Raw genomic sequence first — 27,262 nt, 5'->3', positions numbered from 1 at the left:
CTAACTGTGTGTATTTATTTCATTGACAACCCTTTGAGCCTCTGCTCTGTGCCCAAACCTGTGCTGAGTGACACTGGGGACCCAGTGGTGACTGGGATGCCCTTGCCCTGTCCCCATGGGGCACATAGGCCAGTGGGGGAAAACAGATGGTGTTTGTGACCTTGTGATTGTGTGGATGTGTGTGTGATTGACTCAGTATGAAGGAACTGAGAAGCTGTGAGGTGTTACTGTGAGTCCACGCTCCAGGCATGCAGCTGTGTGGCACTTTGGATGGCTGTCAAGCCGTGGGTGGCAGCTCCTGGCTCTGGGTGTGACTGTGGATTATCCGACTGTGAATGAACACGAGGAACAGTGTAAGATCCAGTGTTACGTGTGACACTGTGACTGCGTGACTGTGGCTCTGTGTGTGATGGCTGGGTGGGATGGGTGGAACAGGGTGAGAGGCTGTGACCCTGACTCCATGACTGCTCCCACGTGACCTCGAGTGACTGTGATACTCACACGCGACTGGCCCCCTGCTCTGGGTCTCTGCCCCGAGCTCCCCGCTCCTGTTCCCTGGCCCCGCCCCCTCCCACCACCCCAGGCTGTCACCTCTTGCAGCGCCCAGGCAAGGCAGTGGAGGAGGCAGCGAAGGCAACGCCTGGAGCAAGGGATCAAGAGCAGGGCTGGGGACAGGTGAGGGCTCCCCACTTCCCAGCCCACTGCCTTGCCCCCATAGCCCCCTCAAGTCTCTGAGTCCCTCATTCTCTCTGTTCTTAGCTCATGCCTTTGTCTCTGTTTCTGTCTCTGCCCACGTTCTCTACCTTCTCTCGATCTGGCTCTTGATACCTCTGTCTCCACGTCTCCCCATCTCTGTTTAGCCTCTGGATGGCTCTGCTTGTGTATCTCTCTCTTTCCCCCTTTTTCTGTGTCTCTCTCCACATCTCTATCTCCTCTTTGTCTCCTACCCACATTTTCGTCTGTCTTTTCCTGTCTTTTGGTCTCTGGTTTCTTCCTGTGCATCTCATTCTCTCTCATTCTCTGTGTTTATATCTCATGCATCTTTGACTCTGTATCTTTCTGGGGCTCCCTCTGAGATCCTCTCTGCTTCCCCCTTTTGCTACATGGTGCAGTTGGGGGTGTAGGGGTTAGACCGACTCCCAGGCATCCGGGCCCTGCAGACCTCAGCTCAGGGTCTGACGCCTCTCTGGTCCCTGAGGAGAGGGTTGTCCCATTGGCTCTGGGCTTTATCCACAGGGGAGAAAGTTGTATAAGGTCGGGTTCCTATCCGCGATTTGAAAACCCTCTGGGCCCCAGAAGTGGGAATTCGGAGGGTCATTTCAAGCTCCGTGCCAGACGGTCTCCTCTCCTAGGCGGTCCCCAGGTTCCCCAGAGTCTCTAGGTCTAGACTCCGGGTGACAGCGCTTCCGCCCAGAGCAGCTCTAGGGCAAGGGCGCCCTCAGCAAACACCCCCCTTCCACCGCCGCTGCCCGAGCGACAGCTATGGGTGGGCCCGGGAATCACGTGTTGGGTCTCGGCCTCGCTCACCCCTCTCCCCCACCCCCCAAATCATCACGCGGCAGGGAGAAGGGTGGGAGGAGGATGGCACTGCCTCCCAGTCCGCCTCTATGAATCCCAGAGCCGGGTGGTGCTGGATCTGGGGGCGCAGGGCCAGGCTCCACACTCTGCCCTCGGACCCTACAGGCCGGACTGCCGCCTGCGTGACCTGACCCTTCGCCCCCCATGCCCCGCCGCCCTCACGATGCCGAACTATCCGCCCTGGCGGCTGCTACTGCTGCTCTCGCTGTGGGGGCCACTGCTCCGGAGGGCGGAGGTGAGGACCCGAGGAGCCATAGGACTTCAAGGCTTGTTGGGAGGTCTGGGGACGGTTTTAAGGCTTCCCCCACTGCAGAGAGAGTTTTAAGACTGCCCCGCTTGCCCAGGTTCAAGTTTTGATGGTTGTTTCCAGTCTCTTCTTTGCTTTCCAATTCTCCGGATGATTTCCAGCCACTTCCTCCCCAAATTTTCCTGAAGGTTTTCAGTCCCCCACAGCAACTCCCTTTACTGGTTTCTAGGCACCCCTCAAGACTTAAAAGAGGTTTCTAAGCCACCCAAGGTTCCCGGGCAAAATAGGGCAGCCCCTCCAAGTCCCTCTAGAGTGTTTCTGGCGCACACCAATCAAGCTGCCTGGGAGCAGGGGTCGGTCGGGGGGTCCTCCCTTCTCTCTTTTAGTAGACAGGCTCTGAGGGGCAGACGGCGGGGGAGCTGTACCAGCGCTGGGAACGGTACCGCAGGGAGTGCCAGGAGACACTGGCGTCCGCGGAGCCCCCAGCAGGTGTGACTAAGAGGACTGGACGCAGGGGAAGGGCTGGGGCTGACGGGGGTGGGCTTGAGGCGGGCCTAGGACTGAGGGGCGGGCCTGAAAGAGAAGTCTGGGGTCCCTGTGGGCTGGGGCGGAGAGGCCTGGGGTGCGGCTTGGCTTGGGAAGGGCCTAGACCTGAGCGCGGTGGAAACGGGGGGGCAACTCGAATTAGTGGGAGAGGCCCGGGAAGCTCAAAATGGGCAGTCTTGCTTGGGATTGCACTAGGTGGGAGAGATGTGAATTGGACCACTCAATGCAGGAAGCGGAGTGTGGGCTGGGGCCTAGAAAGAGTGGGAAGAAGTGGGGAGCCGTCTACGGAGGGAACTTGTTCGGTGGGAGGAGCCCAGAGTGGGGCGCAGAGTGGGCGGGGCCTTGCCGCCTGGTGGGAGGGGCTGTGGTGGGGCAGGGGCCGGACCATTCGGGTGGGCGGGGCTAGGGCACGTCTTGCGTGTGGAAGGCGGAGAATCATTTAGGCGCGCGGTGCCCAAGGTCCACCCGACCCCTATGTCCACCCCAGGCCTCGCCTGTAATGGGTCCTTCGATATGTACGTCTGCTGGGACTACGCTTCACCCAACGCCACTGCCAGTGCGTCCTGTCCCTGGTACCTGCCCTGGCACCGCCGTGGTGAGGTGCCCCCCTGGACCCTTCCCTGACACGAACAGCTCCTAACCCCTCGCCCCAGACACCACTCCCCAGAAGCGTACCTACGCCCTGTCTCCTTCTCTCTGTCCGGTTGGGTGTCTTCTTCTGTCTGGCCAACCCTGGTTGGGTCACTCTGACGTACGGTGCCTCTTCTCTGTCTCTGTATCTCTCTGAGGACCATGGGGTTTTTATTTTCTCTCCATTTCCTGAGTCTCTCTGGGCTAATTGGTAACTTTTTTATGCCTCAAATTCCTCAACTGTAAACTGGAGTTGATGATAGTACCGATTTCATAGGCTTATTATGAACATTAAATTATACGTGTAAAATGCTATACAAAGGTTTGTCATCATCGCTTTGGCTCTCTCTCTCTGCCTTTGTCTCAGTTTGTCTTTCTGTCTCCATCTCTATCGCTGTACCTCTGAGCCCCTCCCTTGTTTTCACACAGTGGCTGCCGGCTTTGTCCTCCGCCAATGTGGCAGTGATGGCCAGTGGGGACCTTGGAGAGACCATTCTCAATGTGAGAACCCAGAGAAGAATGGAGCCTTTCAGGTAAGAAGAGGTGAAGGATTCAGGTTAGGATGTCCTAGGAAAGACAAAAAGGCAGCAGCCTCAGGCTGAGCCTGAAACCCCTTGTACTGTTCAATACTCTGAGTCCCAAGCAATAGAAACTCAACTTAAACTTGCTTGGTGGAGAAAGAAATAGATTGGCTTCTGTGATTGAAATGTATAAGGCAACAACTTCAGGCACAGCTGGATCTAGGTGCTCAAATGATGTTGCTTGGAATCTCTGATACTGAGCCTCTGTGTTGATCTCATCTTTTCTGTGGGGTGAAAAAGGTGGTCCCCATTAGCACCAGGCTCACATCCCCCAATCAAGCAACACTACGGGGAAACTGAGCTTGGTTCTCTCTCTCTCTCTCTCTCTTTTTTATTAAGGTATCATTGATATACACTCTTATGAAGGTTTCACATAAAAAACATTGTGGTTCCTACATTCACCCATATTATCAAGTCCTCCCATACCCCATTGAAGTCACTGTCCATCAATGTAGTAAGATGCCAGAGTCACTACTTGTCTTCTCTGTGCTACACTGTCTTCCCCGTGACCCCCCACACCATGTGTAGCAATCATAATACCCCTCAATCTCCTTCTCCCTCTCTCCCCACCTGCCCTCCTCCCCTCCCGTTTGGTAACCGCTAGTCCCTTCTTGGAGTCGGTGAGTCTGCTGCTATTTTCTTCCTTCAGTTTTGCTCTGTTGTTATACTCCACAAATGAGGGAAATCATTTGATACTTGTCTTTCTCTGACTGGCTTATTTCACTGAGCATAATACCCTCTAGCTCCATCCATGTTGTTGCAAATGGTAGGATTTGTTTTCTTCTTATGGCTGAATAGTATTCCACTGTATATGTATACCACTGCTTCTTTATCCATTCATCTACTGATGGACACTTAGGTTGCTTCCATATCTTGGCTATTGTAAATAGTGCTGCAATAAATATAGGGGTGCATGTCTTTTTTTTAATCTGAGAACTTGTTTTCTTTGGGTAAATTCCTAGGAGTGGAATTCCCGGGTCAAATGGTATTTCTATTTTTAGTTTTTTGAGGAACCTCCATATTGCTTTCCTCAATGGTTGGACTAGTTGACATTCCCACCAGTAGTGTAGGAGGGTTCCCTTTTCTCCACATCTTCGCCAGCATTTGTTGTTCCTAGTCTTTTCAATGTTGGCCATCCTAACTGGTGTGAGGTGGTATCTCATTGTGGTTTTAATTTGCATTCCTCTGATAATTAGTGATGTGGAGCATCTTTTCATGTGCCTGTTGGCCACTTGAATTTTCCTCTTTGGAGAATTGTCTGTTCATATCCTCTGCCCATTTTTTAATAGGGTTATTTGCTTTTTGGGTGTCGAGGCATGTGAGTTCTTTATATATTTTGGATGTTAACTCCTTAATAAGCTTGGTTCTTAATAGCTCCAACATAATATCCCAGGACTGACTCTTATTGGCCTGGTTTGAGTTAGATGCCTGTCTAGTCTAATCACTGTGTTTGTGTGTTAGTGGGTTGGGGGGGGCTGATTGGCTGGTCACATGCCCAGCCCTGGAGCTGAGGGGAGGAATCAGTATCACTCAAACAAGGGTAGTTAGATTCCCAAGAGAAAATCGGGGTGCCTGGTAGGAACAAAGAGGAGATGTCTGTTCAGCCCCTTTCTGGCCCTGGGGGAAGAGCTGAGCTCTGTTCCTATGTCTTCCCCTCACCTCCCCAGGACCAAAGACTGATCTTGGAGCGGCTGCAAGTTGTGTACACTGTGGGCTACTCCCTGTCCCTTGCCACACTGCTGTTGGCCCTGCTCATCCTGAGTGTCTTCAGGTGGGACCTCTAGCCCTGAGGGACAGCAGCAGAGACTGGGCCTGTTTGCCCAGTAAGATGGGGTGGTCAACCTCCACCAGTAACAGCACTCAATGGCGGTTCTGTGGCAAGGGTTGGGAGGTGGCTTAAAGGGGCTCTATGTGGCCAAGGACATGTCAGGGTCCCCAGACTGCCTCCTGAATCCCCCAGGCGGCTGCACTGCACTCGCAACTACATCCACATCAACCTGTTCACGTCCTTCATGCTGCGGGCGGTGGCCATCCTCACCCGAGACCGTCTGCTGCCTCCACCAGGCCCCTACCCTGGGGACCAGGTCCCTCTCCTGTGGAACCAGGTGAGAATCATTTCTCTCCTCAAATCAGGATTCTGAGGTCAAGAGGTTCCCAATCCATTTACAACTTTCTGCACTACCAACAGTTTCTCTCTCTTGGCTGCTCCAAACATATTTGGAGAGGGACTCTCCCAACTCAGCCTCCTCCTTCATTGACCCCATCACGCCTTTACTGGAATTTTCCATTCCCTTTCTCTCATTAAAAAAAAAATTTTATTTTATCACAAGGACATCACAGTGGTTCAACAGTCTGCCTCCCCCACCCCTGCCTGCCCATTCCCCTCCCCCTTGGTAACCACTAGTCACTTCTCAGTGTCTGTGAGTCTAATGCTGCTGTTTTGTTTCTTCTGTTGTGCTTTGTTGTTATTCCACAAACAAGTGAAGTCATATGGTATTTGTCTTTCTCTGCCTGGCTTATTTCACTGAGCGTAATTCCCTCTAGATCCACCCATGTTGTTGCAAATGGCAGGATTTCTTTTCTTTTTATGGCTGAATAATATCCCATTGTGTGTATGTACCACATCTTCTTTAACCATTCATCTATTGATGGACATTTAGGTTGCTTCCTATCTTGGTTTCCCATTCTCTTATTTTTCTCTCATTGCCTCATCCACCTTTGGACTTTTCCACCAATGAGAGAGTCCCCTGCTGGAGATGAGGTGGGTGGCGGGATAGGAGAAACTAAGGGGGTCATGAATTTGGTAGATAACCAATCTGTCACTGGGAGACAAGGAGAGAGACTAGAATCTGGGGGCAGAGGGGAGAAAAACTATCTAAAAGCAATTTGGGCTATGGCAATTCAAGGGCTTGGAGATTTCAAATGATGGTGGGAGAGTGGTGATAGAATGGGAGAAACCTTTTGATAAGTGGAATAGTTGAGTTCAATTCTTAGAAGGCGAGGTGAGAGAGGCCATACTTGGAGGACTGGCGGGGGTGGGGATAGCAAAATGGTAGATACCAATTGTTAAAGAGGTGAGAGTGGGAGAGTTCAAACAGAGGAAGGGAATAGGGTGAGAGAAACCAACCACACATCCCATTTTTTGATGTCACAAAGCCGGAGGAGAATATCTGATGGTAAGAGAGGAGGGTGGAAGGACACCAGGGGGAGGATGGCTTCGGGACACCCCGTTTGCCCTGACTGACCCCTCCCCACGTCTGGCCACCCCTAGGCCCTAGCTGCCTGCCGCTTGGCCCAGATCGTGACCCAGTACTGCGTGGGCGCCAGCTACACGTGGCTGCTGGTGGAGGGCGTCTACCTGCACAGCCTCCTGGTGCTGGTGGGAGGCTCCGAGAGGGGTCACTTGCGCTGCTACCTTCTCCTCGGCTGGGGTGAGCCCCGACCCCGTCCCCTGCCCAGCCCAGCGCGCCCCCGCTCCCCCGACTGCTCTGCCGGTTCACCTGATGGGGTCTCCCCCCTCTCTAGGCTTCTGCCTCCCCACTCCGGCGGGGTAATTCCGCGGGTCTTGGGCATGGCAGGGCCGTGCGCGCGCTGACAGCTGCGGCGGGGTGGGGGGCGGGGGTCGGGGTCTGCACAGGGGCCCCCGCACTTTTCGTCATTCCCTGGATGATCGTCAGGTACCTGTTCGAGAACACGCAGTGAGTCGCAGGGTCTGGGGGCCTGGGAGGTGGGCGGGGCTTTAAGGGACGTGAGCGGGATGTGATGGAAATGTGGGTGGGTCTGATGGCCCCGAGGGGCTTGGGAGAAAAGTGGGTGAGGTCTAAGGGACGGGAGCTTGGAAAGATCGTGTCTGAGGACTACTGGGAGCGGCGGGAGGAGGACCGGGCCCAGTTGGCAGCAGGCGGGGTTTTAAAGGAATGTGGGTGTGGCATTAAGGTGGGCGGGGCCTGGGGAGCGAAGGTGCTTGTTCGCGTGAGTCCAGTTTTCTCTCTCTTAATTTACTCCCCCTCCACCAAGGTGCTGGGAGCGGAACGAGGTCAAGGCCATTTGGTGGATCATACGCACCCCTATCCTCACGACCATCTTGGTACGGTCGGTCCCACCTCCTCCAGGTCATCTTCAGGATTTTCCCACCTTGGGAAATCGGGCGCCATCCTCTGCACCCCAGAATGGAATCAGGCTGGCTCAGCCTCTCTGTCTCCCCGCAGATTAATTTCCTCATCTTTATCCGCATTTTTGGCATCCTCGTGTCCAAGCTGAGGACGCGGCAGATGCGCTGCCCAGACTACCGTCTGAGGTGACGGAGAGCGGTGGGTTGGAGGGGAAGGTAGCTGATGGAGAGATGGGGGACCCGGGGCTGCGGGAACACTGCCACCTTTTACCCTTCAGGCTGGCTCGCTCCACACTGACGCTGGTGCCCCTGCTGGGTGTCCACGAGGTGGTGTTTGCTCCTGTGACAGAGGAACAGGCCCGGGGCACCCTCCGTTTTGCCAAGCTCTGCTTCGAGATCTTCCTCAGCTCCTTCCAGGTGCTCAGGCGGGGTGCAGGGTCTACACCCCTCGACCTGGAGTCCTCCCCAGAGGGGCAGGAGGGCTACAGTCCTCTGATACAAGCAGTGTATGGGGTGTGAAGATGGGATTCTGGTCATACATTCTAGATAAAATACTAAGGGAGTGCTGTCCTGAGCTGGGAAGCAGCAGGGATGGAGACAGGAGACCAGGTAGCCTCAGCAGTACTGCTCCCTGGTGAAGATCCAGGCTGTGAGGCCGGACAGGGCTGAGGCCAGATTCAGGTTCTGTCACTTCCCAGCTCTGTGGCCTTCACCTGAGGGTCAGAACTAGAGTGAGGCAGATGGGGTGCACAAGTCACAGATTGAAAGGAAGCACTCACTCCAAAATGTAAGGCCAACCCTGCATTTGCTTGCCTTACTCTAGTTCCCATACTGCTTTACCTTGTTTGGCCTCAGTTTTCTCATCTCTGAAGTGGGGACAATACCAGTCTCACCTCACAAGGCTGTTCATTGATTAAAGTCAGCAAAAATTTGTTGAACACTTACTATGTAACAAGCACTCTTTCAGGCTTATTATGGGGATACAGCCAAGAACCAAATGGTCCCCACTCTCTAGTGGGAGAGACAGATGTTAAACATGCTAAGTAAAATATATGCAATGGCAAATGGTGACATGTGCCTAGAGGGGAAAAAAAGCCAAATAGAGGTGAGGAGCAGACAAGTGGCAGTCTGTGGGGTTACAGACGAGGGGTCAGGGAAGGCCTGATGGAGGAAGGCAGCATGCCCCAAGCAGTGGGAGCCACAGGGAGCACAGGGGAGACAGGACAGAGAGAGGAGGCACCTGGGCAGATCCTTGGGCCAAGTACATCCCTTGGCTTTCCTCCGAGTGAGTCGGGAGCCAAGGGAGAGGAGGGATGTGGTCAGTTAGGTTTTTAACAGGGTCATGGAAAGTAATAATATGATATATAACATCTTAATAATAATACATAATACATTTAATTATAATAGATAATACATTTAATAATAATAAATGTAAGTAATTGACTTGTATTAATTTATTAAGTAATTTATTAATTATATATTCTATATTTGTGCATAAAATGGATAAATTTATATAAATATGAAGCTAACTCTTAAAATGGGTTTATTAATAATAATATATATTATTACATAATAAGTTACACCAAGATTAAGAAAAAGGTTTACCTCTGTGTGCCAGGCACTACAGTGTCTTGGATATTAATACCTCAATTCTCACAACCAACACTCTATTATTACCCCATTTTCCAGATATATAAAGAGGGGTTAAGCACCTTGCCCAACTGGGGAAGACAGAGAGGAAGCGCTTATCACATCTAGGGAGCCTACCCCTGGGGTTCCGTGTTCTTAACCCTACTGCTCAGCAAACCCGGAAGGCCAAGTGGGAGCTGGGGTCCAGGGAGATGACTGAAATAGTTTAGGACCAGGGTGGTGGCAGCCAAGGTGGTTTGGGGCCTGGCAAGGGCTGGAGCTCATTAAGGTGGTGTTTATAATCCTCCCTCACTTGCGATTTAACTCCCCACGCCTGTCTGGCAGGGCTTCCTGGTCAGCGTCCTCTACTGCTTCATCAACAAGGAGGTAGGGAGAGCCCCGGCCTGCCGCCCACGCCCTCTGGCGGCCACGCAGGGAACGGCGCTCCTGGCGCCGCCTCTGAGCGCCGTCCGGTTGCAGGTGCGGTCGGAGGTCCGCCGCGGCTGGCGCCGATGCCGCCTGCGCCGCAGCCTGGGCGAGGAGCAGCGCCAGACCCCGGAGCGCAACTCCGGAGCCCTGCCCTCCGGCTCTGGGCCCTCTCGGGTCGTCACCGGCCGCGCCTTCTCCTCGGAGCCCCTCCCGGGGTCTGGGGGTGAGGTCGATCAAGTCATGGAAAGTTCCTGCTAGGCAGCGGGATTCCTCTGCCTGTTCAGTTAGCACGTATTTACTGAGCACCTACTGTGTACCAGACTCTGAGTGGAGGGCGCTGGGGAAATGGGGGATAGGGTAGGCGAGGAAACAGAATACAAGGTCCCTGACCTCCTAGAGTTCACAACGGAATGGGGGAAACAAACGTTGAAGACAAAACATCAAGTTATATATACACTGTGGAAGAGCTTATGAAGTCAGAAGAGCCTGGGGTGGTCCAGGAGGGCAGCTCAGAGGGGGTGACATTTAAGCCATGCCTGCAAGAGGTGAAGGACACAGCTCTGGAGAAAATGGTGGACATGAATCTAGGCAGAAAGAACAGCATCTGCAAAGGCCCTGGAGCAGAAAGCAACTTAGCCCTGTGTGAGGAAGAGAGGCTGCCTGTGTCACTGGAGTGAGATGAGTCAGAGCCAACAGATGCAGGGAGAGAGAAGTGGGCAGGGGCACAAGAGTTGGGATTTTATTCCAGGTGGAGATTCTTAGCAGGAGCATCACATGGGCTAATGTTTTAAAGAGATCCCTCTGCCACGTAAGTGAACGGATTATTAGGGGCAGGGGTGGGACAGTGAGGAAGAGACTGCAGGCACATGATGGTGGCAGCCACAGAGGCGTGTGAAGCAGTTAGATTCTGGAGCTGTTTTAAAGATAGAATTGAGGCTTTGCCAGTGCATCACATGAGGAAAGTGCACCAAGGAGAGAAGCCAAGACTTGCAGGTCTGGAATGGAGAGAGGAGATAGATCAGGTTCAGGGTGGGGAAACCAAGAAGCTCTTTGGACATGTTAAGCTGGGAATAGAGCCTGGAGCTCGTGGGAGGGGTTAGAGTTGGAGATGATGAGAGTGGCACCAGGGTCCAGAAAGGATTTGGGACATATGAACACAGGTAGTTCAGGGCAGGCCTCAGAGCTGAAACCTGACATCCAGAGGCCAAGACCACTGCCAGCTGGGGAGAACCTCCCTCCTGAATCCTTCCCCCACACAGATATACACCCAGATTCAATAAGTACCCTGATGTTATGTTCTTTGGGGTCCCCAGCCCCCGAACAGATGTGCCTCATAGCAGCTGAACTCAGAATCCTTCAAGCATGTGCCCTACTGGGTACCCCCTTCTGGGTTTGAGGTGGGGGTAGGGGCTCTAAGGCAGGGACCCTGTAAAAAAAGCATGGGGAACAGTTGTTTTTTGTGTGGGGGAGGTGGGAGAATCTTCTTGGCCAGGCCATAAAGGGAAACGAGACGGCCTACATGGCCGGTTGCCTGTGATGGGCTGGCCACTTCTGGAGGGTAATACTGCTCTTCAGCCACATGCTGCCATTGTCCCCTATGCTTAACAGAAACCCCAGTGGAAATGTTCATGTGATCTCCTGATGCTTCAGTATTTGCAATGTATACAATTAAAATTATACGTGTGTGTGCCAAACATCTTCCAAGGGCTGCTTCTCTAGAAAGGGTAGTATAGGAATAGTAAAACTACAGAAACCAGACTGGTTCAGATCTTAGTGTGGCTATATACTAGTTGTATGACTTGTGGAAAATGCACACCTCTCTGCCTCCGGTTCCCCTCGAAAATGAGTATAATAACAGTACATGTCCCAGGGCTGCCCGAGATTCTGATGAGCTAGTTAGGACGCTGCCGGTGTCTGGTACACGCACAGCCAGTCTGCTAGTGCTTTTCCAGAAACCTTTGCTTTCACCTTCACCCAGTGAAGAATGACGTGATTAGAAACCATTTGGGCAGTGGGATGGGTGAAGAGGTGAGGGAGGAAATTCAGATTGATGCCAAGCAGGGTGCCCCACACTGGTATCTGCTGCAAACCTGCAAGTTAGTAAACCCATTCCCATTTCCTGGGGGAGAAGTCAATGACCAGTGGAAGGCAGGCTAGGGATTCCACCCCAGGACTGACTCCAGGGCTTGTGCTGTCCCAGCTCCTGTACAAGAACCAAACCCCAGGGGGAGTCTCCTAAGGCAGCACCATCGCCCTCCTCTAATCAGGAGATTGTGCTTCCATCCTGCTCCTTGGCAATCTGCCTGGGTTTGCACTCAGCTCCATCATTTCCTGAGTGACCCTGTGCACATCACTTACCCTCTCTGGGCCTCAGCTGTCTCATCTGTAAAAGGGGATGGCTCTAATATCTACCCCCAAGATGGTTGCTGATTAGATGTGCACCACTCAGTAAATGTGTGCCTTTATAACCTCACAGATGTCACCCTGTCTGTGTCAGGCCTTCTCCTGCTGCAAGGTCCCTAGCTCTGTCGCTACTGGGCTCATGGGGTCAGACATCTCCTTTGGTCCTCACCTCAGACCTGTGAACACTTGCCCTCGCCTGGAGTTTGGTTCCTATTTGGAAAACAGAGATAAGAGACGTAGGCATAGACAAACGCAGACATGGGTGGGCAACATCGCAGTGTGCCGGCATCAGAGCAAGACAGGATCTTCCTTAGTCCCCCAACGTGTCAGATTTCTCTCAAGGGTAATTAAGTTGTAATTTGAGGGCAGAACTCAGGGGCTAAGCCACAATCACAGCATCACCACTTTCTGGCTGGGTACTCCTGGGAAATGCCATCGCCTCCCTCCTCTGGAAATGGAGGTAATAGATGACAGCGCCTCCTCAGAGTTGTTGGGGAGAGATCTGAACAGCAGGAGCCCAGGACCTGGCACCCTGAGAGCTCAGCAGGTGTCAGCCACAATCCCTATCTGTACCTGGGTACCTACTGCTTTAGCCGCATGTGTCCTCTTCCTGTCTGTGAGGGCAGGTCAGGGGCTCTGCAGAGTCTGCTGTGTCCCTGGCATTGCAACACTGGGCTGGGCACAGAGGAGGCACTTGCTGGACTGTTTTCTAACAATTGGGAAAAAGGCTCAAAGAAATTCTGAGTGAGATCAACTACTGAGAGAGGGGCAGGGAGAAGGGAGAGAGAGAATGACAAAGAGAATCTAGAAAAAATTAAAATAGAAAAGAGAGCAACCTATTTACATCACATATGGGGAAAGAGAGGCCCGGAAGGGGTTGAGACAGGGCTTCTTCACCTGCTCGGAGGTCCTGATCCCAGTGCTTGCCTACACCCCCAACCTAGCACCCTCCTTGGATGCCCTGAGTCCTCCCCAGTCACAAGGCTCTGAGAACAGACAGATGCCACTAGAAAAAAACACAGGACTTTATTATTCCCACCACAAAGGGCAGGCCTTTGCAGGACAAGGGATGGAGGAGGTCTGGCGGCAGGGAGGAGGCCCCTATTTGCCAGCGATGAGCGGATTCCGCAGGACCACAATGACTGAGTCCCCACGCAGGAACATCTTGGAGATGTAACGGTCCTTGTTGACTGGCTTGGACTTCTTTTTGCCCTTGCCACTCTTGGGGACCTCGGTCCACATCTCCTTTACGTTCTCCAGCACCATGTTGCAATGCCTGGTGGGGCAGGGGGCGGGGAGACACCGGGAATGGGGGGGAGCCTCTGACCACCCCTCCTCTGTCCGGTACTGCCTCCCCAGCCAGCAGCATGCTGTGCGGGAGGCGCTGGCCCCGGGACCAGCTGGGGCCATCTCTGCAAGTGCTCAGGTTGAGGCATGGGCAAAGGACTTCACCCAGTGCCTCAGTTTCCTTTGAAAATGGAGCCATTCACTTGCCTACCTCATAAGGCTGTTTTGAAGAGTAAATGAACAAACACAGCATTCTTGTAAAGTACTTAGAGAGATTATAGGATTATAGTAATTATACCTCAGTAAAGTGGTTAACAAACATCACAAAGGAACCCCTGGATGTGGCAGGATATACACCAGGGTAGCAGGCTGGACAGGAGGCTGGTACGGGGGCAGAAGAGGAAGTGAGGGGAAAAGGGAAAAAAGGCAGCTTAAAACCCAGGTCTATCTGCCTCCTGCTCAGCACATCCTGCTGGTCTCATTCTCCTCAAGGGGAAACTGAGGCTAAGTCAGACTTGTCATGGTCATAGAATAGCTAACGGCAGAAATGTTCTAGAATTAAGCCTCACCACACTGCTGAGAGGAGAGCACCTCCCAAATGTTAACTGAAGGTTGTGGATTATATTGAGCATTTATCATGTGTTAATCCTCACAACTGTCGATGAGGGGCATTATTAGGACACACATTTTGCAAATGAGAAAACTAAGGCCCAGAGAGGAAAAATCACTTGCTTTTTCTTTTGGCTGAAACACTCGCGCCCTAGCCAGCCCCTTCATTTTATTCAGGTCCGTTCACTGCAGCCTCTTCCTCTGGGACCTCCAACGTCACCATCTCAGACAGCACCCCCTCCCCTGTACTTCACCATCTTACCTGGCTTTATTTTTCTTTACGGAACTTATCACTTGTCATTATGACACATCATTTATGTTCTTGCTGTCAGCTTCCCTACTATTGCTTAAGCTCCCTGAGTACAGAACCATATTTGTTTTAGCCACTGCTGTGCCTCTGAAGCCTAAAGAAGTACCTGGCATGAGCAGATGCTCTAATTATGTAGTAACTGTGAAAACTGATTAAGAGCATCCTGGGTGCCAGACGCTGTACTTCTGATGACTTTCACATCTATTTAGTCATTGAATCTTTGCAACCACCAGGATTACTGCCACTGTACGGAAGAGATAAAGTCACTTGCCAAAGGTCTCATGGCTGCCACGAGGCAGAGTAGGGACTCAAACCCATGAAGAGTGGACCCCAAGTCCATGCCCATAACCACTGCACTGCACAGCTGGAGGGGCAACAAGAAATGGTCACACCTTGGGAGTTTTAAGATGCTTATACCCCAGGCTCCTGAGGCTGGAGCTGGGACTGCTTCTCCAGGACAGGACAGGGCCCCTCTCAAGACCCAGGCGCTCACCTGTCGAAGGCCTTCACACGGCCCAGGAGCTTCTTGTTGTTGCGGCAGTTGATGAGCACTTGTGTGTTGTTCTTGACTGACTGAGTGAGCACGGAGAGCGGACCCGTGTTAAATTCCTCCTCCTCCCGCTTCTGCAGCTCCTCCGGGGTCATCTCACTCTTGGGCTTGTTGAGGAGGCTCCTGAGTGGGAAATATGGAACCCATAGGTGAGAGGGCCTAGAGCCTCAACAGGTAGTCATGGCATTGCACTGTCTCCCCAGTCTTACCCAACACACCGACTTCCTGCTAGGTCCTCTTGCTTGGCATCACCCCTCAGATGCCTATCGGATATTTTCAATCTTGCATGTCCTAGGTTGAGCTCAACATCTCCTAACAACCCCAGACTACTCTATCCACAGCCTTCCTCATCTCCATCCTTCTAGTTCTTTGAGCAAAAACTCTGATATCAACTGAACTCTTTTTTCTTTCTCTCATATCCTGTAGTCAGTCTGTCAAATCCTGATAGCAAAATCCTGTCAACTGCCTCTAAAATATATCTAGAATCTGACCACTTTCATCCTAAATCACATTGCCAGTACCTCCACCAGCTCTTTCCTAAAGTCTTACTGGTCTCCCTGCTTCCATCCATGCTCCCCGATGACCTGTTCTCGGCAGAGCAGTCCTGGCAGTTGTGCCAAGGTCAAACTTGTACCATCTCACTCTTCCAAATCTTCCCATAGCTCTCATCTCAACATAAAAGTAAAATCCAAAGTTTTAAAAATGTCCCACACCTGACCTCCTCTCTCACTCCGTTCCAGCCAAGTGGCTTCCTGGATGGTCCTTTAAGATATTAAGCAAACTTCCATCTTGAGCCTGTGCATTTGCTTTTCCCTCTGCCTGGATACCTCTGTGGGTACTTTTGCAGTTTCACTCTCTCACTTTCTTCAGGCCTTTGCTCAAGTGTTGCCTTCTCAATGTGTCCTTCTGTGCTAGCTAGTTACTGTCGCTCAAGATTGGTATTCCCCGTTGTTTTCACGTTGGTCTGATCTGTATTCATAGCCCTGGCCACCAAACACCTGTTTATTATCACTATTTATTGCCTGCCTCTCTCCACCCCATAGGCTTCATCAGGGGGTATTTTTCCGGGGTGGTGGTAGTATTCACTGATCTATCTCACGTGTCTAAACCAGTACCTGACACATGAGTACTTAATAAATAATTGCTGAATGAATAAATAAGTAAAATCATTACGGTGACTCGTTATCCGTTAAAGTCTAGAATCAGGTCTCAAAGCCAAACCCCTGAGCGCAAGTGATCCCGATAAGCTCCTTACAGTAAATCGTTATTCCTTAAAGTCCGCACTCCCCTCTCCCATTGTTTATTTACTCTTAAAATCTTCCCCTTAAAATTCGTTTCATCAAGACTATTTGGGGAAGCCCCCAGTCCACTATCCGATAGCTCTGCCCCCCGACCCGAGCTCCGGATCCGTCAAAGGCCCCATGCAGGTTCTCAAATTCATCAGGGAAAAGTATGCACTTGACCCCTGCGATCTCCGCCTCCGCCCCCGCCCTGCCCATCCCCTTCCACTGGTAAGTGTCCAAATGTACACCCTCAAGCCCACTCCCGCCGCCAAACGTAGCCCTGCCTCACATGGTAGCGGTGGGGGTGCTTCCAGGTCACTGCCGTCTCCTCCGCGTTGCTTTGGCCTCTGAAGATAGAGGAAAGGAGAGGAGGGACTTCCGCTTCCTGCGGCCTACTTCCGTAGGCGCCTGCGCAAACCCAACCAGAGGATGGGGCGTGGCCTGTTGCCATAGAGATCTCCGCCACCTGGGCGCAGAAGTAGGGTAAAAGCTTTGCGTAGTGTTTGGAGGCCATTCAGGACCATACGGGGCGGATGTTCACGACAATGGAAAGAGAAAGAAGGCGGGTCAGACTGAAACCATTTAGTTGTAGAACAGCACAGGTTAAAGAGGGAAAGGACACTCCATTTCCAAATACCCGCCGGCCCTGCGTTCGGGGGCGCGGCCTCTCCGAAGCCAATCAGCTCCGCGCTCCAGGGACGGACACCGCCCCTTTACCTTCGGGGACGACTCATTTACGTGTCTATTGACCTTTCCGACTCCAAGTAACCAATCCTTTGACTACTTACGGGAGAGGCGGGGACCTGCGCGCGGAAGGTCGAATTTTCCAGGATCAAACGCTTTTCATTGGCTTTACCTCTTCTGCTAAGGCGGAGCCTTTACCCTGTCGCGCTCCCATTTGGGCTGTGCAATACTCAAGGGAACCAACCCCGAAAGCCCCAGGGAAGCAGGGAGGCGTGTCCTCAACTCTCGTCCCCATTGGCTTCGCCGCCTACAGGAGGGTGGGATGGTGCAGCCGCTCTTGTTTTTCATTGGTCTGACTGTTCCAGGGGGTGTGACTTGGCTGGGCCTAAACTAGCTCCGCGGTCCCCGACCGCTTTCAGCGCGAAGCTGCCATGCGTTCCGGGGGCCGCGGGCGACCCCGCCTCAGACTCGGGGAACGCGGCCTCTTGGATCCACCCCCGGCCCCCAAGCGTCGCCTGCTACCGCGGGCGCAGCTGTTTCCCCTGCTACTGCTGGCGCTGGCAATGGCCTGGGCATTCTACACCATCTGGAGCAGCTGGCATCGCGGGACTGAGGAGCTGCCGCGGGGCCGAGAGCTGGGGGTGAGGCCGGGCGGGGTCGCGAGAGCCCTCATTTCCCGCCTTCCCTTCCCTAAGGTCTCCGGTTGGCGTGGCTTTAATGCTATGGCCCTAGGCACAGGTGCCGCAGTGTCGGTCATCAGAACGCACGCCCCTTGATAACAGTATGAGGCTTCGCGCTTTTCTGTTATTAGTGATTCCTCCTAAGGGGAAGGGGAAGGAGGAGGATTAAGACTGGAAGTTCTGCGTTCTAATCCTAAAGTCAACTGTTTGGAAGAGTTCCTCCTTTCTGGGCCTCGATTTCTCTGTCAGGATTGGGGTGGGCTGGACCTGAGTGGCTTGGAGGGATTTAGTTCCTGAGTCTAAGATTTATCCTATAAATATCCGATGCTGGAGGCCGGGATTACGAGGAAATCTAACTTCCTAGGGAGGACGGCACCCAGAGTAGAATCGGAATGGTGGTTGCTCTCACGCTCCGCTCTTCTCTTCTTCCTTCCACCCTCCCAAGGGCCGGTTGATCGGAAGCCTCCCCGAAGCCCAGCTGCGGAGGGTGGTGGGGCAACTTGACCCACAGCGTCTCTGGAACACGTTCCTGCGCCCTCTGCTGGTTGTGCGGACGCCGGGCAGCCCAGGCAATCTCCAAGTCCGAAAGGTAACGGGCCCCACCTCCAACCCCTCACCCTTCAGCCTGCCAGGGAGTGGGAAATAGGCGTTCTGCCTCAGATCCCAAAGCGGCTAAGAGGGATTACTGGAGCTAATCTGACTCTAGAGTCCTACCCTGCTAACTACCAGGCTGTACTGTTTTCTGTACTGCCCCTACCAAAAGCTTACTATGTGCTAGACACAAGCAGCAGTCCTATGAGGTGGGTACTAGTGTGATCGTCATTATGCAGATGGAGAAACTGAGCCCAGCCGTTAGGCATTTTGCCAAAATCCCACCCCTAATAAGTGGTATACTCAGGGTTTCAACCCAAAAGGGTGGGTTCCAGAACTGGTGCTGTAACATCTCTATATTGCCTCCTGGAAAGCACTGGGAGTCGTTTGATACTGCTGGTATTCAAATTCCACCTCAGCCACTTGGAGTGTGACCTAGGACTAGTTTCTTAACATCTCTGTGCTTCAGTTTCCTCATCTACAAAATGGAGCCATTGATAGTCCCTACCCAGCAGGGTTCCTAGAACAGGGCTTGGCACACCGTGAGTGTTATTGAAGAGTGAGGTTGTGATCAGTCTTAGCATCAAGAGGTGGGGTCACTACATGCCTGGCACTCAATAAGTACTCAGCAGAAGTGTGTCAAGGGAATGATTTAAACCAAAGCGGGACTGTCCATGGCTGAGGTCACACTGCCCTTCTCCCAATCTCTTGCCCAGTCCCCAAGGACTCTCCCACCTCTTTCTTGCCTGTAGTTCTTGGAGGCCACACTACGGACCCTGACAGCAGGCTGGCACGTGGAACTGGACCCCTTCACAGCCTCAACGCCTCTGGGGCCACTGGACTTTGGCAATGTTGTGGCCACGCTGGACCCGGGGGCTGCCCGTCACCTCACCCTTGCCTGCCATTACGACTCTAAGCTCTTCCCTTCTGGTTCAGCCCCCTTTGTGGGGGCCACGGATTCAGCTGTGCCCTGTGCCCTGCTACTGGAGCTGGTTCAGGCCCTTGACCTGGAGCTGAGCAGAGCCAAGAAGCAGGTGAAGAGTGGGGGTAGGGTAGTGATGGGGAGGGTGTGGGCCACCTCTATCCTGGTCCAAGCCACCACCCTTCCCTGCCTGGACTTGTCTTCCTGCTTCCACTCCACCCACAGAGTCACAGGGGTCTTTTTACCTGCTGAATGTCAGATCCTGTCCTTCCTCTACCCAAAACCCTCCCATGGCTTTCACTTTGTTCCAAGCATAATTCACTATCCTTGGAGTAGCCATGAGATGTGCCCTGTGACCTCTCAAGTCTCACCTCCCTGATGAGATGGAACCCTGACAACCCCTTACCTCTCACTCACTCCACTCTATCCACCCACCTCCTCTGTGTTCCTCAAACCCACGAGATTCCCACCTCAGGGCATTTGCACTTGCTATTTGCTCCTCCCTAGAATGTGCTTTTCTCAGATTTCTTCCTGGCTGGCTTCTACGCATCATTCCAGTGTACACTCTGACGTCACCTACTCGAAGAGGCCTTCCCAACCACCCACCCTAAAATAGCTCCCTGTCATTATCCCATGCTTTATAGTGCTTTATGGTGGTTTGCTTGTCCAACTCCTCAAGTAGAATAAGCTCCGTACGGGCAGAGACTTGGCTGCTTTGGTTTCCTGCTGTACTCCCTGGACCCAGAACATTGCCTGGCATAAAGTGGGATGTCAGTAAAAATGTGTGGGATGAATGAATGGAAACATGAACTCCAGTGCTCCTGTAATACAACCCAAGCTCCCTGGCCGTTGCTGATCCCTCGGGCCTCTTCTCAAACCTCTGGCCCCAGCACTGGTCCTTGTTGCTTCCTTGCCTGGGAGTGCTCCTCCCTCTGTTCCACTATGTCAGGCTGGCTCCCGCTCACCATCAATGCAAACGTCCCTTCCCAACAGACACGGCGTGCTTCCCAGGCCCAGTTGTCCCCCACCTGCGTACTGTGCTCTTTCAGGGCCCTGTAGTTCCTGGAAGCATCCATCCCAACTGCTTTGCATTGTCTGTATGATTATTCACTTGTGGGTCTCTCTTTTGCTAAATGAGCTTGAGGAATAACAGTATAATTACAGCTAACATTTATTTAGTTACTGTATGCCAGGCACTGTTCTAGGACCTGAATTTGAATCCTATCCTGATTAGAACTGTTATTAAAACTGTTATTATTAGAACTGTGGTTATTCTACATAAAGAAACCGATGCTTTGAGAAGTTAGTAATTTACCCATCACCACTCAGCTGCAAACTGGCTGAGCCAGCATTTGAACCCAGGCAGTCTGGCTCAGTCTGTACTCTTGGCCACCAGCTCTACAAGCGAGGAGACCTAGTTTGCGCTATTCAGCTGCACAAACGGGCAGGAAACGTGGGTGGGCTGAGGCCGAGGGTGGCACTGAGGTGGCCCTGACAACCGGCTCCCACAGGCCACCCCAGTGACCCTGCAGCTGCTCTTCTTCGACGGTGAAGAGGCGCTGAAGGAATGGGGACCCAAGGACTCCATTTATGGCTCCCGGCACCTGGCCCAGCTCATGGAGTCTGCACCCCACAGTCCTGGCCCCACCAGGATCCAGGCTATTGTAAGACCAGGGCCTACTGGGTTCTGGCCAGGGAGGGGGAGAGGGTGTCAGTGAGGTTGGCAGCATCCCCCCTGGACTCTCTCTAGGAGCTCTTCATGCTTCTTGATCTCCTGGGAGCCCCCAGTCCAACCTTCTACAGTCACTTCCCTCACACAGCCCGCTGGTTCTATCGGCTCAGGAGCATCGGTAAGGGTGAAGGTGGAGGCAGACACCAGCCTGGGGTGCGGGAGGGAGCCAGTGGGGCAGACACTGTCTTCTCAGGGGTCATCCAGGCTTCCCTCTGCCTCCCTAGTTTTTTTCTAAGGCACTAGGGCAGAAACAAAAAGATCCCACAGCAGTCACAAACGGGGGCCCTGGGTGAGCTAGCCCTGGGCTCGACGTCTGACTGCTTCTTACCAACCGTTTAAACTCAGGCAAGTGGCTTCATCTCTCTGAGCTTCAGTTTCCTATCTGTAAAATGAGCATGATGGCAACGATACTAGGGTATCTCCTAGACTCAGAGGGCATAAATGAGGCTGGGCACGTAGTAAAGCAGTGAGGGATAACTACCCTTCATTCCTGTTGGGATCATCAATGCTTTACCCCCAGGTCCCCTGCCTTCCTCTGATCCATAAGCAGGGAAACCTTTGACTCCTGAGCAGCTAACCCTTGCTCTCTATTCCCCACTGCCTCCAGAGAAGCGCCTGCACCGCTTAAACCTGCTGCAGTCTCATCCCCAGGAAGCGATGTACTTCCAGCCCGGGGAGCCCCTTGGCTCTGTGGAAGACGACCACATCCCCTTCCTCCGCAGAGGTACTTGTTACAGGAGGTTGAAGGTCTGAGGGAGGTACTGGCCCTGGCCCTTTCCTGGGCTGGGGACTGGTGACAAGTTGCTTAATGGCTTTATGCCTCAATTTTCTCATCTGTAAAATGGGGATAATAATAGCCCCTGAGTTGCTGGGGGGACTGAATGCACTAATATGTATAAAGGCGTTACTTGGACTAGTGCCCTGCACATAGTGAGCATTCAGGAAATGTTAGCTATTATTGTGCCTCAGTGATTGCAGAGTTTTTTCTAGCTGTTCCCCTTTCAAGGCTCTGGGAGCCCAGCAGAATCACCTGAAGAGCTTAAAAAAATGTCCAGTCATGTTTCAGGCTGACTCAACTGCAACCTTGGGCCTCTGTGTTATATTTACAAAGCTCCCAAATGATTCTGATGTAAAGCTAGGGTTGAAGACATCTGGTAAAGGAGGTCAGAACACAAGTTCTAGACTTGGACAGGTCTGAGTTCTAGGATCTGCAGCTTACCACTGTTTGACCTAAGGCAAATCACTTAGCCTCTGAGCACGTTTCTTCTGGAAAATGAAGAGATGTACACATACCAACACCTATGTATGTGTATATTCATAATCACAGATTTGGAGGGTTAGATGAGATTAGGTATATACAATGGCTGCTTACACAGTGCTTGGCATATAGTAGGTGCTAAAAGCTGCTTTTTAAATTTTTACTCTAGTTTATTCAACAAGTCTGCATTCTTGACAGTGGCTTCTTTATTGATTCATTCAGTGAGTACTTCCAAGGCAGGTACTGGGCTAGGTGTCAGGAATACAGTGATGAACTATAAGCTGCCTGACTCCTGTCTGGTGGGGGTACAGATAATGAGAAATCTGGACAAATGACAGAAGGAATTGCTCTGAGGATGGGAACCCCTGTTCCCATCACAGGAGTTGACTCTGGAGACAAGTGGTTTGGGTTCCAATTCTGACTGTGCTGTTTATTAGATGCAGGACCTTAGGCAAATCACTCTGCCTTTGTGCCTCAGTGTCCACCATCTATAAAATGGGAGTAATTATAGTACCCACCTTAGAGGATTATTGTAAGGATAAAATGGTGTGTGTGTGTGGCCATAGATTAGGGCCTGGAACAAGTACCATATAAGTACTATTAGTAAAGACAAGGAAAAAAGCCTAATGTGTGCCTAGTGAGGAGGGTCAAAGACATCTTTTCCTTCTTGTCATCCATGTCCATTAACTTTTGAGTTTCTCTGATTTGGGTTATGAAAACAATAGATATACTGGATATATTTTTTAAGCTAATATGTTGACCTCATACACTTAAATCATTGCTCAGAGTTCAAGTGCCAAAACAGAGTATCTTCTGGGCAGGGCGAGGCAAGCTTATCCAGGCCTGGCCTGGAGTCCTGGGTCAGCCAGCGGGCCCGACTGAGCCTCCTCTTTCCCCACCAGGGGTTCCGGTGCTCCATCTCATCCCCACGCCCTTCCCTTCTGTCTGGCACACGCCTGACGACTCTGAGGCCAACCTGCACCCACCCACGATACACAACCTGAGCCGCATCCTTGCTGTGTTCCTGGCTGAATACCTGGGGCTCTAGCCTCCCTGGCTGACTCTGAAGGAGAAGCACCCAGTGGGGGACGTGCCAGGGGCACCTGGAGCCAGCACAGCTTAGGCTTGGCTCGCCTTGGGTGTGCTGGCTTATCCTTTTGGATACCTTCAGCTCTGCTTGTACCGTGATTGGGAGACCCTCGCTCCTTTGACCTTCTCAAGTTGTCATCCTTCAGAGAAATGGAGACCACAGTGTGGTAGAGCCAAAGGAATGTGTTTGACTCCTTCCTTGAAGGAAACACTTGGTCTGAAGATTTGCAGGGACCATGCTGTTCTGTTTTAGTCAACCATGGACTGGCAACTGGACCAGCACCACCACCCAACCAAGTGAATTCTCCTGCTACTGCTGCAGACCCAACCTAACTCACACGGATGTGCCATGTGGGGTCCACAGAGGACCTGCTGGTAAGCAGGAAGAGATGAAAGCCAACGCTTGCAAACTCCAGTCTGCTGGACCCAATCAATGGGCAATATAAACCAGTATTTTCACAGACCATGTTCTGCAGAATTAGCATAAAATAGGTGTTGCATGGAAAGGGATCAAAACAGGGTGAGAAGACGTTAAATGAGTTTCTTCGTTGCACAATGTGAATTTTCGAATGTGCAGTGTTTTCCAAAAGTATTTTCTATGGAACTCCTTTACTGGGAAGCACCTCATTGAACAAGGATACCTCAGAAGGTACTTTGGGAAACACTGGATTTTGATAGTGTGAGTGCCATCTATGAAAGGAATGAATCAGACAGACCTGGATGCATTGCAAACTAGTTTTACCAGACTGTTCTTTCTCTCTCAGTTGTGGGTAGAGGAGTGCAAGATGGGTGTTAACTGCGACTCTAATGATGGCCTAAGAACAATTTCCCAACCCTCATTTTCAGACTTGACTAGGGTGCAAAAATGCAGACTCCTGGGTTCCACCGCAGACCTCCTCGGTCAGATCTCCAGGGACGGGATGGGACTCTTAAGAAGCACCTGAGGAAGCCTCTTGGTCAGCAAGTTGGGGACATGCTGTCCTTATGGTTATAGTTTGGTGCACTCACAGCTGCTCGGCAGACCTACCCCGAAGACCATAAAGTGGAGGGCCCCTGGGCTCTGTGCCCGCGGTTTTAATGGAGATTCTGGTGGGCAGCAAGGATGCCAGGCCAGGATGGAGGGTTACTAAGTAGTGATGGCAAGCACTGGGCTTCCCAGCCAATGTGAGGCTGGAGAGGACTCAAGAGAATCCCCAGACTATCAGAGAGAGAGGATAAACAGAAGGTCTTCGATTCACATTCTTCCATGGTAGCTGGCATTAACTGGGCATCTGCAATTTGCCACGCACCATGAACACTTTACATATATCAACTCATTTAGTGCCCCACCCTTAAATCCTGAAAGGCACAATTTCAGTTCTTGTTTTGCAAAGGAGGTAGCTAAGGCTAAGATTTATGACCTGGTTGTTTATTAGAGGGTCCAGATTCTCACCCACTTTACACCCGTGGCCTACCTCCCTCCCCCAAAACATCTCTGCAGGACCAACAGGCTGTTGACAAAAAGTAGCTCCTCCTGAGGCCCTTAATTGGCTGCAAATTATAGTGCATGGAGTAGGGTGACTAATGACCTCTTAGGTGCAAGTGGTGGAAGTCAGGGTGCAGAAATGGAAGTTGACAGACACCAACAGCCAGAGTGGCAAGAGGGTCTCAAACCTGTTTGACAGTTCCTGTTTGTTCATTGTGGCAGGTATGGTGCTGGACACTTACAAATGTACCATCTCTCCTTAGCCTCACAGCCATCCCAGAAGTAAGTGAGACCCTCATCTGTTTTAGAGGGAAGGCCACGTGTTCACTTATACCCCTGGCCTTCTGTAACTCCCTGCAAGGTGAGTGTACTACACACCAGGCACTAAGCAAGGGGGTCTGATGCACATTTCCCCTTGAATCAGGGTAATAAGGATTGTTAGCCCCATTTTACAGATGAGGCTACTGATGCTTGGCAGGGTGGTATTTCCCCCAGCTCCCATTTGTTCCCCAAACTTGGGCTCCCCTGGCTTCATACTATGTAGGGGCCCACTAGGTGTATTTGCTAAGCACAGTCAAGCTCTCTAGGTGTGATGTCTCACACATCAATCTTTTGAAGAACTGTCAGTATTCCCATTTTTCAAATTAAGAAGCAGCTTCAGAGACATCAATTGCTTAAGATCACATAGCTGGATACTTTCACTGCAACATGTCTAGTTGTACATTTCTGTTTAGCTTGTTTATGACTCACTGGGCTTATTAGTGTCACTTATCAGTCTGGAACCACAACCATCATGTTTTTAAATATCTTTGTACTGTTCTCCTGATTCTAGAATGACAATTACATGTTAAAACTTTACTACTCTCTTCCATAATCTTTCCTTCATATTCCGTGTCTGTGCTACCTTTTGGAACTAACTCTAGTTCAGTCGGTCTTTCTTTGGTTGTATCTAATTTGCTGTTTAGCCTAGCTGTTGAAATTTTATTTCTGCTTACCATGTCTGTAGGTTTCCCTTTAATATATCCCAGGCCATTATTTAGTTCTGGGTCCCTGCAGATATTCCCAAGCTTTTGTTGTACAGGTTTCCCTTGCATCTTAAAGCTGAGAGTTTCTATGATGCTTTCCATGAAGCCAAGATGGCATAAAGCCAAGAGTATTTCCCAGCTTTCCAAAGTGCAAATTAGGGCACTTCACTTTTACAAAAGCCCTACATTAGTAGGGAAACAGCTTCTGTTAACCCTGAAACTCTTCAGATTTCTTTTGGTTAGTGAAAAGTTACAATGTAGAAGGGAAGTGGCTGTAACGAATACTTTCAGAAAATAGGGGATACCTGCATTCTAATCTGTGACTGAGTTTTACCACCTGAAGCCTCAGTGGGTCTGTTTTTGCTAGTCTCTGCTGGTTCTTGCTCATGCTCCTTTACTCCAAGCATTTGGTTATTTGACTGTGTACTACTCATTGTCCGAAAAATTTCTAGGGGTTATACTCAACAGTTCCTTCCAACAGAGGATTTATGGTTGTTACTGCCAGACATCTCAGCTAGAAGCACCCTGGAACACATGTGATGTGAACCTGGGCGACAAATCTGAGCCAAGGGCCAGCCGGTGACCGGAAATTCTCAGGGTACACTTTTTTCTTTCCCCTGCTCTGTGCTCTCCACACTGTTTAGAACATCTTCTCTGCAGTCTTCTGGGTCACCCTTTCCTGAGTTTGTGCTTTGGTGGGATCTCAGCCCCTATTAGATTCCCTACCTTGGGCAGGCTGAGGTCTTGAGTTCTGCCTGCTTGTCCCAGTAAGTCTACAAATAGAAAACCCAGGTTTGTCCACATCAGCAGATGCCCTCACAGCAAAAGTGGCTTCAGGATCCCACATATCTTCCCCTTACATTTTTGGCTTCATGTGTCCTTAACTGTATTTTACTGGCTATTTGATGCTTTTAAGATTTTTTTACTTCCTGTTTTCAGATGGAGAGTCCAAATCATCTGGTCTTCCCTTCACAGGAAACTGAAGTCCCATTAAACCAAGTCAAGATTCAAACCCAGGTCTCTTTTATTCTAAAATCTAAGCATTACATAACTACTACAGTATATCCTGGTCTCTGGAAATTTTGATTCCCTGATAAGAATGTCAGAGACTTAGTTGCCTGTAAATATCCATTTTCCCCTCATCTTTTTCAACTTGAATTTTGAAAATGTCTTAATTGCTTTTATTTAGTAACTGAGTGGATATTTTAATCTTTAATTATAGTGATCTTTAGTAAAAGAGCTTTTTGCTGGGACCTAATGGATCCAGGTAGAAGACTGCATTTCCCAGTCTCCCTTGCAGCCCTTCCATATGGCTAAACTTCTGACCAGTAAGATGTATACAGAAATACAGTGTAGTACTTCTGAAAAGAAAGGGGCCTTCCTTCCTGAAATGGTGATGGCTGGAGTTCTAGCAGCCATATTGGACCATGAGGACAAGGGCCACAACCAAAAAATGACGGACTAGTGCTTAGAAAAGGAGCCTGGGTTCCTGATGATTTCAGGGCCACCATTCCTGCCCAACCCTGGATTTCTAAAGAAATAAAAACTATCTTGTTTAAGTTACTACCATTTTAAGATTTTTGAATCCAAACTGACACAAATGAAAAGTCGTAAGTACTTCAG

At 51.2% G+C, this 27,262-nt stretch overlaps 3 protein-coding genes across 16 annotated transcripts; 2 read left to right on the top strand and 1 right to left on the bottom strand.

Moving 5' to 3' along the window:
* The first annotated feature begins 539 nt into the window (after positions 1-539).
* Positions 540-13,034, top strand: GIPR (gastric inhibitory polypeptide receptor). Of its 7 annotated transcripts, XM_073226381.1 has the most exons (12): positions 540-675; positions 1,684-2,314; positions 2,859-2,966; positions 3,431-3,534; positions 5,250-5,353; positions 5,543-5,687; positions 6,854-7,013; positions 7,220-7,280; positions 7,600-7,669; positions 7,791-7,879; positions 7,972-8,110; positions 9,668-13,034. In XM_073226381.1, exons 3-12 carry the CDS (start codon positions 2,885-2,887, stop codon positions 10,007-10,009), a joined length of 1,296 nt encoding a protein of 431 aa, XP_073082482.1. In that variant the 5' UTR covers positions 540-675; positions 1,684-2,314; positions 2,859-2,884; the 3' UTR covers positions 10,010-13,034. The 7 variants fall into 7 exon arrangements, with proteins under 7 accessions (XP_073082482.1, XP_036861393.2, XP_036861395.1 ...); XM_037005498.2 differs by lacking the exon at positions 540-675 and having other exon boundaries at positions 1,537-2,314; XM_037005499.2 differs by lacking the exons at positions 540-675; positions 1,684-2,314 and having other exon boundaries at positions 2,806-2,966; positions 9,668-9,709; positions 9,803-13,034.
* Positions 13,035-13,155: 121 nt separating this feature from the next.
* SNRPD2 (small nuclear ribonucleoprotein D2 polypeptide) lies at positions 13,156-16,634 on the bottom strand. The gene is made up of 3 exons (XM_017652099.3): positions 16,483-16,634; positions 14,854-15,033; positions 13,156-13,430 (listed from the first exon to the last, which is right to left on the bottom strand). Coding segments are annotated over exons 1-3 (357 nt in total). The 5' UTR covers positions 16,485-16,634; the 3' UTR covers positions 13,156-13,255.
* A 437-nt stretch (positions 16,635-17,071) lies between these two features.
* Positions 17,072-27,202, top strand: QPCTL (glutaminyl-peptide cyclotransferase like). 8 transcript variants are annotated; one of them, XR_005057864.2, is made up of 9 exons: positions 17,072-17,518; positions 18,003-18,146; positions 18,901-19,182; positions 20,582-20,734; positions 20,821-20,920; positions 21,410-21,526; positions 22,963-23,524; positions 24,878-24,975; positions 26,092-27,202. XR_005057864.2 is itself a non-coding variant. In XM_073226382.1 (7 exons), the coding sequence occupies exons 1-7, from the start codon at positions 17,309-17,311 to the stop codon at positions 23,106-23,108; spliced, it is 1,152 nt and encodes a 383-aa protein (XP_073082483.1). In that variant the 5' UTR covers positions 17,072-17,308; the 3' UTR covers positions 23,109-27,202. The 8 variants fall into 8 exon arrangements, 1 of the variants encoding a protein (XP_073082483.1); XR_005057863.2 differs by having other exon boundaries at positions 22,963-23,669; XR_001851940.3 differs by having other exon boundaries at positions 22,963-24,975; positions 26,092-26,237; positions 26,579-27,202.
* The last annotated feature ends 60 nt before the right edge of the window (positions 27,203-27,262 follow it).

Source organism: Manis javanica, chromosome 17 (assembly GCF_040802235.1).
Source record: "Manis javanica isolate MJ-LG chromosome 17, MJ_LKY, whole genome shotgun sequence".
Lineage (NCBI taxonomy): Eukaryota > Metazoa > Chordata > Mammalia > Pholidota > Manidae > Manis > Manis javanica.
This window is presented reverse-complemented; position numbering and strand designations above follow the sequence as displayed.

Bases quoted from the DNA above. Each gene is read 5' to 3' on its own strand.
- GIPR (XM_037005497.2), top strand. From the start codon at position 2,846: ATGTCCACCCCAGGCCTCGCCTGTAATGGGTCCTTCGATATGTACGTC. The intron at 5,354-5,542 runs GTGGGACCTCTA...TGAATCCCCCAG, and splicing joins CTCATCCTGAGTGTCTTCAG to GCGGCTGCACTGCACTCGCA. The intron at 8,111-9,667 runs GTGCTCAGGCGG...CCTGTCTGGCAG, and splicing joins TCTTCCTCAGCTCCTTCCAG to GGCTTCCTGGTCAGCGTCCT.
- SNRPD2 (XM_017652099.3), bottom strand. The intron at 13,431-14,853 runs GTGAGCGCCTGG...CTGCCCCACCAG, and splicing joins CGTGTGAAGGCCTTCGACAG to GCATTGCAACATGGTGCTGG.
- QPCTL (XM_073226382.1), top strand. From the start codon at position 17,309: ATGCGTTCCGGGGGCCGCGGGCGACCCCGCCTCAGACTCGGGGAACGC. The intron at 18,147-18,900 runs GTAACGGGCCCC...TCTTGCCTGTAG, and splicing joins GCAATCTCCAAGTCCGAAAG to TTCTTGGAGGCCACACTACG. The intron at 19,183-20,581 runs GTGAAGAGTGGG...CGGCTCCCACAG, and splicing joins TGAGCAGAGCCAAGAAGCAG to GCCACCCCAGTGACCCTGCA.